The sequence below is a fragment of the Drosophila albomicans genome, chromosome 2R, assembly GCF_009650485.2.
Source record: "Drosophila albomicans strain 15112-1751.03 chromosome 2R, ASM965048v2, whole genome shotgun sequence".
Taxonomy (NCBI): domain Eukaryota; kingdom Metazoa; phylum Arthropoda; class Insecta; order Diptera; family Drosophilidae; genus Drosophila; species Drosophila albomicans.
In genome coordinates, this window is record NC_047631.2 from 14,819,696 (window position 1) to 14,831,665 (window position 11,970).

The window sequence follows — 11,970 nt, forward strand, 5'->3', positions numbered from 1 at the left end:
CCAATTCAATATAAAAAACAGTTTCTGTTTGTTGCGTGAACAGCGTGTAAAGTTATCAAATGTGGTGCTGTAATCTAATGAAAGACGCAGGCAGCGTGCAATTTAATGCTACTTATTATTATACATACATATATAGTAATGAAAATACTAATGATAATGAAACGAAACATGATAATACTAATGCTAATGAATATAATAATGAAGAAAACAATGATGAAATGCACGAATCTCTCTGCTAACTGATTGTTTAATTGAATTGAAACTGGCTTTAATTAGTTAATTGAATAATGAAAATAATGATGATGATGATGATAATGTGGATGAGAAACCCAATTGAAAAACTGTACTCGTAGGATTCCCCCCAAACGCTTTAGTTGATTTTATTATATATATGCATACTATATATATGTGTATATGTAAGTAATGCGATTTCCTTGTTTGCGTGCAGCAAGCGAAAGCGATTTTTTATTTGTTTTTTACCCCCAAGGGAGAAATTCCCACAACATATATACTTTTAATACAATGTATATGTATTTGAGACTATATATTGCCAGAGAACTTCTCTGTGCAATATGAACTCGGACATATCAATTGACAAGACACCATCTCACATACACACACACGCACACTTGACACACACACACACAGACATCGACACTCGACACTGAAGCGAACCTACCTAGCTTTTTTACGAAAAAATGTGAGCGAAAATTACTTTACAGCTAAACAAGTGGAAAATGAAAAACCAAAGTGAAAAATGAAAAATGATAAATGAAAACGAAAACGAGAACAAGCAACAATTTTACAGTATTAGAGCCGCATTATGCGTATTTTTCGAGGCTTACGTGACGTATACACAATCAGCAGCTGCAACTAACAATAAGAAAACTCTGTCACACACTCACACATTAAAACACTCATCACGTTGGAAGATATCGTTTAGTGAAACGCTTTCTATGATTTGGCAGCTATTTCAATTCATTTATTCACTCACACCACACAAAACACACACACATACACACACACACGCCCATGTCCAAGGACTTAGCTGAATTGAGTTGTTCATTGTTATCCTGAATTAACGTTTAACCAATCGACGGTTTATACCAATATCGAATGTACTATTTATACATATATACATATATAAATATATCTATTTACATATACAACAATATATGTGTATAATTAACATCTAACTGCTTACATATATATACTGCATTTCAAACAAATTTTTGATATATTTTCGAGTGTTTTGAAACCTCAACTTGTATACAACCGAAATACCACATGACGAAAACTAGCGAATCTAGCAAAATGAAGGACACCTAGGACAATTACAACAAAGCAAAAAAACAAAAAACACAATACAATGCACACAAATTTATACATATATATACTCTATACAAATGAATGACCCTTCTTACATAATAATACTAATACATTCATACATACTCTACTCTTTATATAAACTTATACATACAAAACAAAATCATACAATACATGCATATATACGATATAATGTAAAATGAATTATTATTGATTATTATTATTACGATTATGATTATCATTATGTCCCTTCGCGATTTGATAATTAATTGATAATTAAATTCAAATGCTGTTGATAACTACTACTATATATTTAAAAAACCAAAAACAAAACAAATTCCCACTTTTGTAATGAAACACAAACACTCTCTCCAAATGGCTACGACAAATTTCTATCTTCACAATGTTAATGCTGCACAAGGAAATCTCTGCATTTAAAAAACAAAAAAAAAAAAACAAAAAAAAAAAAAAAAAAAAAAAACAAAGAAAACCAAAAAGCAAATAAACCACAAAGTTTATTCATTTCTCGATTGATATCAACTCAAATCTTTTGCCTTGCGAATATTCAAAATGCACACTAAAAAACCGAAAAACCAAAAAAATTAAAATTTAACTTATTGAAAATTCTACACACGCCATGCAAATTGTTTAAAAACCAATATTAGAAAAAGGTAAAACCAAAGAAAAAACCCAAAAAAACGAAAAAAAAAAAAAAAGAAAACCAATTAAATCAATTCAGATACCAATTGAATAGAATGAATAATGTTATGTGTATGATAAACATAATTGATAAGAGGCAAGGGCAAGTACAGTTAGTTTGTATAATGAGTAACAGTAACTTAGTTAAAGCATGTAATAGTTGAATGGTCATAGGAACAGATAGATGCGAATGAAAGGCAAATGCAAATGTATCAATACAACTTAAACTTACATACATACATAAATACATACATACGGATATATATGTATCTATTTAGGCTTAATATCATTGTTATCTAATATATACACACGAACACACACATACACAGACCCAACATTCATACACAAACATACCCATACACACATATACTCAGTATATAACTACAAAGAATATGTATATGTATATGCGCCCCCCAACATATATATTATAACAAATCGTAACGTGTATGTACATGTAGCGGCAGTGATTGTTAAAGAAATTGCTTTGTTTTATGTTAGATTTTATAATTTATGAGAAAGAAAAATGGTAAAAAAAAATGCATACAAATACAGAATGACTGACAAAACACAGAATTATAACATTGCATATAATAAATAAAATAAAAGTATAAAAGAAAGTTGAACTTATTTCGTTTTTGTAAGTGTTTTAAGCAACATATTTTAGGAACTCTATTGGCTAATAGGCCAACAAAACCAACAACACAAAAGTGTCGAGAATGCTCAATTCTTGCACCTTTATCTAGCTCTTATAGATTCTGACAATCGGACTATATCATCCTGCTGATTAAGATTCAAAAATATATAGTATAAGCTTATATTTACATATATTACTTCAAATATTTTTCATTGGCAGTCAGTTTAAATATGCTTTATTGATTATTGATATTCACATACGCAACAAAAATGCGCGCATTTAAGAAACTGTGTCAAAAAACCTCTATAGGGAACTGGTGAGCAATTGTCTCCCCACATCACGCATTTCTCTCTTTCTCTCTCTCTCTTTCTGTACTTATTGTACAGCGAAATACCAGGCAAACAGAATTAAGTAGCAGCAGCCCTGTGTAATCAACTGCAGGCCTGAGTGGCGTCCCCTGCAAAAAAGAGTGCAGCAGAGTGCAGCTTTTAAATGGAATATTCTCTTGTGGTCCATGCATGTTTGTTTCTGCTTAGAACATGAGCGGAAGATAATTCTCTTTTTCACTTGGAGAGCACGTGGCATAGTTTAATTTCTGTATTTTTGCTTGCTGCTGATTTAGGTTCACCTGATAATTCACCTACTGATGTACCACTTTTTTGGGTGGCGGCTTCGAGTGGACAACATCATATAAAACGCAGCTGTTGTTGTAATTTTGAATGTTGTTGTTGTATTTACTGGTCATTCGAAACCCCTGCGAAGACCAAAAAGTACCAACTCAGCAGGTGAAATACCAGGCAAACATAAATCAACAGCAAGCAAAAATACAGAAAGTCACTTGCCTGCCGAAGAAATGTTGCCTATCAAAGGCGCAAAATTTTCAGCTTTCCTTTACAAAAGCGCCATCTATGAGTCGTTGTCGTTGTTTCTATGAATATTTAAAATGGTGCATCCCCAAAGTATACAACAAAAATTTTATTAGCTGCTCATTTCATTATTTAAATGTTAAACAAATTATTCTATCTCGGTTCTATCATTACCGATTTCATTGCACTCGATTCGTGGGTACCAAATTTATCAGTTGATATTAAATATTTTAAGAAGCGTCTTGTCCAGTTTATAAGCCCGCTTACCTTTTGCAAAACAAATAATATTTTTTTTTCAGTTTTCAATATTGTTCTTACCCTATTTTTATTTTAACTTACTTTTAGTCTTTCCCTTTACTAAAAGTTCTTATGATTTCGTATTAGTTCTGTTTATTAATTTATTATTTATTACAAGTAATTATACTTCAGCCCTGAGGTCGAATTCGGTGTAATGTAGTATTTATTTCGCGTTGAAAGTGGTATATTTTCAAATTAAAAGTGCGGCCACACTTGGTATAATTCTACACGATTTGCGTGTGACTAAAAATTGAAATTATTTTTGATAAGTTATAAGTTTAAGCACAAAACATGGCTGCGACCGCAAATAATACCGCTAAAACCGAGATGATCGATCTCACCAAGCTCAGTCCGGACCAATTGATGCAAATCAAGCAAGAGTTCGAGCAGGTGAGTCTACCGAATCGCATGTGGGTGTTTGCTCTTGCTCACCGACCATAAAGAGTCAAGGGAGGGGGCAACGGCAAGAGCGGGTTGCAACATCGTTGTGTTGCACATGTTACAATAAAATGGGTTTTCACTTGGCGTGTTTAGGAGATGAGCAGTATACAGGACTCGCTGTCGACTCTGCATAGCTGCAAAGCGAAATACGCTGGCTCCAAAGATGCCTTAGAATCGTTCCAGCCTGATTGGGAAAATCGTCAGATCCTGGTGCCACTCACCAGCAGTATGTACGTGCCCGGTCGCATCAAGGACCTCAACAACTTTATCATAGACATTGGCACCGGCTACTACATCGAAAAGGTATTTGATTTGATACATTTAAATTGGTTAACTTAACACTGGATTGTTTTATAGGACTTGGATGGTTCCAAGGACTATTTTAAGCGTCGCGTCGAGTACGTGCAGGAGCAGATCGAGAAAATCGAAAAGATTCAGCTGCAAAAGACGCGTTTCCTCAACTCTGTGATCGGTATACTGGAGGTGAAGCAAGCAGCTGCAGCAAAAATGATTCAGCAGCAGCAGCAACAACAGCAGCAGCAACCACAAGCCAAGCAGACAGCCTAAGGTTTAGGTCAAGGACTCCACCCGGCCGGCAACGCGTTGACGCAGAACAAATATGAAAGATGATTAAATTATTATAAACTTATAAACAATATTTGTGCATTTAATTAACATTATGTAGTTTATTAAAATGTTCAACTATTTCTTGGCCTCCTCCAATGCGATGCTCAGCACCTTCAACTTTTGTTCATAGGCGGATTTTAGATCCTGTCGGGAAAAACATTTATTTAGCTCTAGGGTTTTTAAGATGCTTTTATTCTCACCTTAAATATCTTGGACTGTGTGTCGTATTCCGCTCGCAGCTTATCGTACACAGCCTTCGAGATGAGCAGCTTCTTTTCGGTCAACAAACACTTGTCTTGCTCGGCCTTAATCCAGAGCTGACTCTTCTCCAGCCGTGCCTCCGTGTGCTCGCATTCTGTGGTCTTCAACTGCAACATGTCTTTGGTAACCTGCAGCACTTCTTTGATGGAATCGACTTGCTCCTTAAGCACAGCAATCTGTTGTTCCTGCTGTTTGTTCACTTTGGTCTTCTCGAAGAGCAGCGTTTTGGCTTTGAGTAGCAATTCATCCTGCTCTTGACGTGATTTGGGCGCATCCACGCCACCCAGCATCACCGACTGTTTGAGAGACTGCTCCAAATTGGACACCCGCTTCTTTAGCCTTTCATTCTCACAACGCGCTTCCTTTACGTACCGAAGATTTCCCAATGAATTAATTGTTAATTGAAAAGAATATTTCAAAACTAACCTCAAAATCTTTACGCAGAGCACCGATTCTTTTGCGAGACTCCTCTAGCAACGCTTGTTTCTCGCTCTCCAATGTGAATACCATATCGAGAAGCTCATTTTGTGGCTGTGCAGCTGGTTGTTCCACTTGCTCCTCCACCTCGGTGCCATTGTTATTAACATCGCCTCCAACGGCGCCTTCAGCAGAGTTTTCAGACATATTTAAACAAAAATCTTTTATTTAAATTAATTAAATATCTTTACACGCCAGAGACTATTTTCTTGTGAGCTATGGGATTTTGTTTTCATTTCGTTTTTTTTTGTATTTATAGACAGAATAGATGCACGCTCTATTAATAGATAAATTCTTTGGACTCTCCGGCTCTCTTCGCATTCTCTCTCATAGATATCCCATAGAATAAAAACATTAACTAGACTCGCCAGAGTTGTAGTTTTGGCATACGCCGCAGCATATTCTGAAGTTCCATTTATTATGCATGTTACGTGAATGAGAAAGTTTGAATTATGGTGCGGAATTAATACAAATCGCAGGTTAGCAAACGAAACAATTAAATTGTTATTACAAATAAATGGGTGGGCGAAAGTTTGCAGTGAGTGTTGGTGATACATAAGATTAAATGCCTAACAGAGTTAAAGAAATGATAGTTGATGAGCCACTAACTATGATAGCTTTTAACCATCAAGCTCGCCAGCGGCGCAGGCATCTGCGTAACTCTTGCCACTCTTATCCTCAGGATTCAGCTTAATCATGTCATCGATGCGCAAAATTGTGATGGCTGCCTCTGTGGCGAACTTCAGCGATTTGATCTTGGACATGGCTGGTTCCAGAACGCCGGACTTCTTGTTGTCACGGACCACACCCTCAATCAAGTCCAAGCCGGTCCACTTCAGGTCACCGTGCTTAGTGTTTGTCTGGCTGGAGTTGTGGTAGGAGCGCAGTTTAGCCACCAAATCGGTAGCATCCTTGGCGGCATTTACCGACAGTGTTTTGGGAATGACCAACATTGATTTGGCGAACTCGGCAATAGCCAATTGCTCCCGCGACGACAGCGAAGTGGCAAAGTTCTCGAGGTAGATGGAGAGAGCAGCTCCACACAGCCGCCGCCAGCAACGACCTTTTTGCTTTCAAGCACACGCTTCACCACGCAGAGAGCGTCATGGACGGAGCGCTCCATCTCATCACAGTAGAAGTCGTTGGGACCACGCAGAATAATGGAAGCAGCAGCGCTACATACATAGATCACATTAATATAGGATTTGACAACGCGAAAGGATAAAAATGTCTTACCGTGCTTTGGTGCCCTTGATGAGGATGAGCTCATCATCGCAGATGCGCTCCTGTGCCACCTCAGCTGCCTCGCCCACCATGGAGGCATCGAAGCTCTCTTCACCATCCATATTTGTCAATGATGTGAGGAAAGCGGCGCCTGTGGCCTTGGCAATAATCTTCAGATCACTCTTCTTCACACGACGCACAGCCATGGCGCCTGCTTCAACGAAATACTTCATGCAGAGATCATCGACACCGCCGCTGACCAACACAACGTTGACGCCGGTGCCCAAGATCATGTTGATGCGCTCCTTTGTGATGTCCAGCTCACGAGCACGAATGGCCTCCAGCTTGTCGGGATCGTTGATCAACACCTGGACACCCATCTTCATCTTTGTCTTTTGCAACGAGAAGTCAAGGCAGGCAATCTTAGCGTTCACAATCTTCTTGGGCATCTGCTGCGAAGCAATGGTGCAGTTCAGGGCATAGCCAGGAATCAATACAGATTCGCGAGCCGATTTGCCATGAGCCTTCAGCACATTGATGGCCTTAATGGAATACGCTGTCTGTCCCTTGGGATCGGTGATCTTGACAGCTTGGGCCGCATCTACAACCATAGCCGAAAAGAACTCAGCATCGGCACCAATGATCTTCGAGCTCATCGAAGTCTTTGCAATGTTGATCAATGAGTCACGCGTCAGCTCATCCACTGGAGCCGTCAGATGCTCGGAAATGTATTTGCAGGCCTCTTTGCAGGCAATACGATAACCGGAGATGATGGAAGTGGGATGAATCTTCTGCTTGACCAGCTCATCGGCGTTTTTCAGCAGCTCGGCGGCCAAAATAACAACAGATGTGGTTCCATCGCCCACCTCTTCATCCTGCAGCTGGGCCAATTCCACCAGCACCTAAAGAACTAATTAGTAAACAATAAACATACTTAATTGTGTAGAAGACTTACTTGGCAGCTGGATGCTCCACCTCAAGCAGACGCAGAATAGTGGCTCCATCATTGGTCACCGTCACATCTCCGATGTCATCCACCAACATTTTGTCCAAGCCAACGGGACCCAGCGAGCTCTTCACAATATTTGATATAGAGAGAGCTGCCATCACTGTTTAAAAACCAAAAAATAAAGAAAACTAATAAATCTGGCCAATTGTAAATAGAAAAGAACTAGACGCTTCCAAAGCCATAACCTCACTTTAAGCTGTGTTACTGATGTTTTGTGGCATTGACATGCAGTTGGTTGTAATTGATTTGTAATAAGACACACAAATTTAAAGCGATTAAGCATTCTGGGTCTCTTTGTTCGGGAATGTTCCCAGCGGTCGTGGGAGGATAGCAAAATGACTGGCAACGTGCTTGAGACTTCAAAAAGACCCCGGCGACTTTGCAGCTGTTGTTCAAAGCAATGATTTCTTACCGTTCTGCGAACGCACTGAGGCGCCGGACTGTCGTGTGCCTGCGATGGATAAAGGACTCGCCAATGTCGACATGTTTCGTTTGTGTTCTGCTACTTTTAATAAAAAAATTCAAACAAATGAATAACACTTGGCCTCTGCTTTCAGTGAAAAATTGCCGCACGCTAAACCGCCTGACTCAGAGTGAGAGATGGAACTATATGCGTTTTGCCGATATATCGTTAAGAAATATTCGATTATATTTACATTTATTATTTTCCTCCTCTTTATAAATATGCTGTTGACTTTAGGTGCATTTGTCTAAATTTATTTTAATAAACACTTATTAATCAGATATTTATTTTAATTTATTTAACACACAATTCAAATCTTTGGCGGCAAACACGCTGTGCTTCTTCTTCAATTGCCATATTCGATGACCTTGCAGTGCGATATCTTCTTATTTATCTATTCTATAAATTCGATAACGTTGTTCCTGCAATGCTATCGATAGGCGAAAAGCTGTAGACGTTCGATATCATCAACAAGAAAACCGCGGCAAAAACAACAAGAGGTTTTTTTGTGCACTGCAAACATTTATTTTAGTTTTTCTTTCATTTATTCATTTGCTAGTGAAATTAAAATTTTAAACGTAATGAGTACCACACCATCTAAAGAAACAGCTGGTGGTGAATATAAAACACCCAAGAAGCAAACGGCAATAAGAGGACGTCGAAAATCGGTCAGTTTGAAATCAATTGAGAATCTAACAAATTCAGAAGAATCGAGCGCCGCCGAAGTGGAAGAGCAGCAACCCACAACACGACGCTCGGCACGCAAACCAAGCCCCACCAAGAAATATCAAGCCTTTAAGGATGCCACTGCAGGAGAACGTATTGTTGTCAATTATGTGGAAGCCTCAGAGGAGGAGGATGAAGAATTACAGTCGGAGAATGAAGAAGTTGATGTTGTTGGAGCACCAAAACCTAATGCACGAGACTTGCAACTGATACAGTCGGACTACAATGTGTCAGGCACCAGCATGTTTGGCTTTAATACACCCAAGAAGCGAGATGCTATGGCGCTGGCTGCTCTCAATGCCACTCCTTGCACTCCAAAGACGCCAAAGACACCTCGATTGGGAGTAAAAACACCAGACACCAAACGCAAGAAGGCTGATCCATCCTAAGACACCGTCGCATGTGCGCACGCGTGTTAAGAAACGTAAGTGTTGCTTCTTTAAAAATTATTTTAGCTAATGAAACGTTTTATTAGAAATTGCCAGAATTGTCGCTGACTCCGATGAGGATTTCTCCGGCGATGAAAGTGATTTTCGACCAAGCGACGAACACTCCTCCAGCAGCAGTAGTGACAGTGGCTCTGCCACCTCGGACAACGATGCCGCTGATGATGAACCAAAGACGCCGGCTAAAGCACGTCGCGCTATTGTCGTTCCTGTTCTGCCCAAGACGCCGTCGGCAGCGCGGCAACGACAATCAGCACGGGTTAAGCGTTCCAACGAATATGTGCCAGAAAGCGATGGCTACTTTCATTCGCATGCCAGCAGCAAGATACTTACCTCTGATCATACGCTGGATCGTCTAAAGAATCCCAGACTTGCGGCCGATCGGCTGTTTAGTTTGCTGGCGGAGATGAAAGCATCAGCGGAGCATGAGACAGCCATCAATGCCATCATGGAAGAGTATCGTTCGTACTTCTCCAAATGGATCTGCATACTCAACGAGGGCTTCAACATATTGCTCTATGGCTTGGGCTCGAAGCGACAGCTGCTGTTGTCGTTTCATCGTGAAGTGCTGGCCAATCAAACGGTGCTGGTGATCAATGGCTTCTTTCCGAGTTTGACGCTTAAAGATGTGCTGGATAGCATAACCAGTGAGATACTGGATGCAGGCCCAAGTCCAGGCAATGCTCACGAAGCTGTAGACATGATTGAAGAGGAGTTTGCGCTCATACCCGAAACACATCTTTATTTGATTGTACATAATTTGGATGGCGCAATGCTGCGCAATGTGAAGGCGCAAGCGATTCTATCGCGCCTAGCGCGAGTTCCCAATATACATCTATTGGCCTCCATCGATCACATCAATACGCCACTGCGTGAGTAGAGAATACAACGAAATAATACTTTAAATAATAGGCAATTTTTCTCTCGTTAGTTTGGGACCAGAACAAGCTAAGCAACTTTAATTTCTCGTGGTGGGATTGCACCACCATGTTGCCGTATACAGATGAAACGGCCTTCGAGAACTCGCTGCTGGTGCAGAACTCTGGTGAACTGGCGCTCTCCTCGATGCGCAGCGTCTTCTCCTCGCTGACAACGAACTCGCGAGGCATCTACATGCTGATTGTCAAGTTCCAGCTGAAGAACAAAGGCAATGCTACGTATCAGGGCATGCCATTCAAGGATTTGTATTGGAGTTGTCGCGAGGCTTTTCTCGTCAGCTCCGATTTGGCATTGCGTGCTCAATTGACTGAATTTCTGGATCACAAATTGGTCAAGTCGAAGCGAAGTGTAGATGGTTCGGAGCAGTTAACCATTCCGATTGATGGCGCGTTGTTGCAACAGTTTCTGGATGAGCAGGAGAAGAAATAGTCGCTAACGTGTTTAGAACATATTAATTTATTATCTAATTTGTTAAATACAATTACAATTTGCTTTTTAAAAAGGTTTCTTGCGGCTTTTGCGTATTCCCCAGTTTACTTTTTACGATTTACTTTATACTTTTAAGTTCTATTACATACAATATTTACGTTACGTTACGTTCTGTTACGTTCTCCTGATCCTTTATTGTTTTCTACACATTTAGATTGGCATGCATAAAAATGTATCTTATTTAGCTGTTATATTTGATTTTGATATTTTCCAAGTTTTTAGTTTTTATCAATCGCTTTTCAATCATTCACACACAGCGCACTCTTATAAATTAATTGCTTCCTTATTTTTTGTCTGTTTTGTTTTTGTTTTGGTCAATTGGAATTGAAATATAACAATCGTTGTTTGGATTTTGTGGTGAAAGCAAACCTATATCATCATTGATTTTCTGACTAACAGCACTTTATGTGTATATTGATCATATTTTGGAATAGCTTTTGAATAAGAATCATTTAACCTTTGCCTTTGTTTGTTTTTGTGCATTTTGTGTTTGTATTACCACAATCGAAAGACTAATGCTAGATATTTACAATCATCAATCAATCAATCAATTCATCAAGCAAACCGTTTTATTTGTATCCAACTGCATTAGATACACTTTTCATGGTAGTAAACATCAAATTTTGTAAGTTTCATCGATTCGATTCGAGTCGATCTTATAAAAACTTGAATATTTATAAGTTAGTTGGATGAGTATTATCACTTTTACTTTATTCGTTTTCTTGCTCTATTTAATTGCTATTACTTTTGTTTTTTTTTTTTTTGTAGATTTGCAAATAAGTTTTGTGTGGGGAAAATAACTTCATCAATTGCAGCTAAAGAACGATCAAATCCTGTCCAAACTTATCCAATCCAGACATATATACCCTCTATATGTTGACTGGTAGAAGACTCGTTGCCGTTGGTTGATTTGTTTAGAAGAAAGACTTGTTTGTTGTTGTTTTTGCTTACTATACACAGAGTGCTACATTTTGCTTTTATTTCTTCAATGCTTTCGATTTTTTTTTAGTTTTTTATACACGAAATAAAGAAATTTGCATTAAATA

At 38.9% G+C, this 11,970-nt stretch overlaps 4 protein-coding genes across 4 annotated transcripts; 2 read left to right on the forward strand and 2 right to left on the reverse strand.

Annotated features, from left to right (window-relative positions):
- The first annotated feature begins 4,015 nt into the window (after nucleotides 1-4,015).
- On the forward strand, nucleotides 4,016-4,986 carry LOC117573774 (probable prefoldin subunit 5). Its single transcript, XM_034257173.2, has 3 exons — nucleotides 4,016-4,212; nucleotides 4,357-4,566; nucleotides 4,621-4,986. The coding sequence occupies exons 1-3, from the start codon at nucleotides 4,114-4,116 to the stop codon at nucleotides 4,828-4,830; spliced, it is 519 nt and encodes a 172-aa protein (XP_034113064.1). The 5' UTR covers nucleotides 4,016-4,113; the 3' UTR covers nucleotides 4,831-4,986.
- Nucleotides 4,935-5,859, reverse strand: LOC117573773 (uncharacterized). The gene is made up of 3 exons (XM_034257172.2): nucleotides 5,578-5,859; nucleotides 5,091-5,513; nucleotides 4,935-5,034 (listed from the first exon to the last, which is right to left on the reverse strand). The coding sequence occupies exons 1-3, from the start codon at nucleotides 5,773-5,775 to the stop codon at nucleotides 4,966-4,968; spliced, it is 690 nt and encodes a 229-aa protein (XP_034113063.2). The 5' UTR covers nucleotides 5,776-5,859; the 3' UTR covers nucleotides 4,935-4,965.
- Nucleotides 5,860-6,001: 142 nt separating this feature from the next.
- On the reverse strand, nucleotides 6,002-8,458 carry LOC117573772 (T-complex protein 1 subunit alpha). Its single transcript, XM_052007132.1, is given in 5 exon segments — nucleotides 6,002-6,664; nucleotides 6,667-6,803; nucleotides 6,865-7,754; nucleotides 7,807-7,961; nucleotides 8,274-8,458. Coding segments are annotated over 5 exon segments (1,671 nt in total). The 5' UTR covers nucleotides 8,347-8,458; the 3' UTR covers nucleotides 6,002-6,248.
- A 119-nt stretch (nucleotides 8,459-8,577) lies between these two features.
- On the forward strand, nucleotides 8,578-10,941 carry LOC117573771 (origin recognition complex subunit 2). The gene is given in 5 exon segments (XM_052007127.1): nucleotides 8,578-8,824; nucleotides 8,884-9,423; nucleotides 9,425-9,474; nucleotides 9,526-10,368; nucleotides 10,428-10,941. Coding segments are annotated over 4 exon segments (1,848 nt in total). The 5' UTR covers nucleotides 8,578-8,824; nucleotides 8,884-8,905; the 3' UTR covers nucleotides 10,865-10,941.
- The last annotated feature ends 1,029 nt before the right edge of the window (nucleotides 10,942-11,970 follow it).

Coding starts and splice junctions, on each gene's coding strand:
- LOC117573774 (XM_034257173.2), top strand. CDS start 4,114: ATGGCTGCGACCGCAAATAATACCGCTAAAACCGAGATGATCGATCTC. Junction 4,213..4,356: donor TCAAGCAAGAGTTCGAGCAG/GTGAGTCTACCG, acceptor TGGCGTGTTTAG/GAGATGAGCAGTATACAGGA. Junction 4,567..4,620: donor CCGGCTACTACATCGAAAAG/GTATTTGATTTG, acceptor ATTGTTTTATAG/GACTTGGATGGTTCCAAGGA.
- LOC117573773 (XM_034257172.2), bottom strand. CDS start 5,775: ATGTCTGAAAACTCTGCTGAAGGCGCCGTTGGAGGCGATGTTAATAAC. Junction 5,514..5,577: donor CTCTGCGTAAAGATTTTGAG/GTTAGTTTTGAA, acceptor CGGTACGTAAAG/GAAGCGCGTTGTGAGAATGA. Junction 5,035..5,090: donor CACAGTCCAAGATATTTAAG/GTGAGAATAAAA, acceptor TTTTCCCGACAG/GATCTAAAATCCGCCTATGA.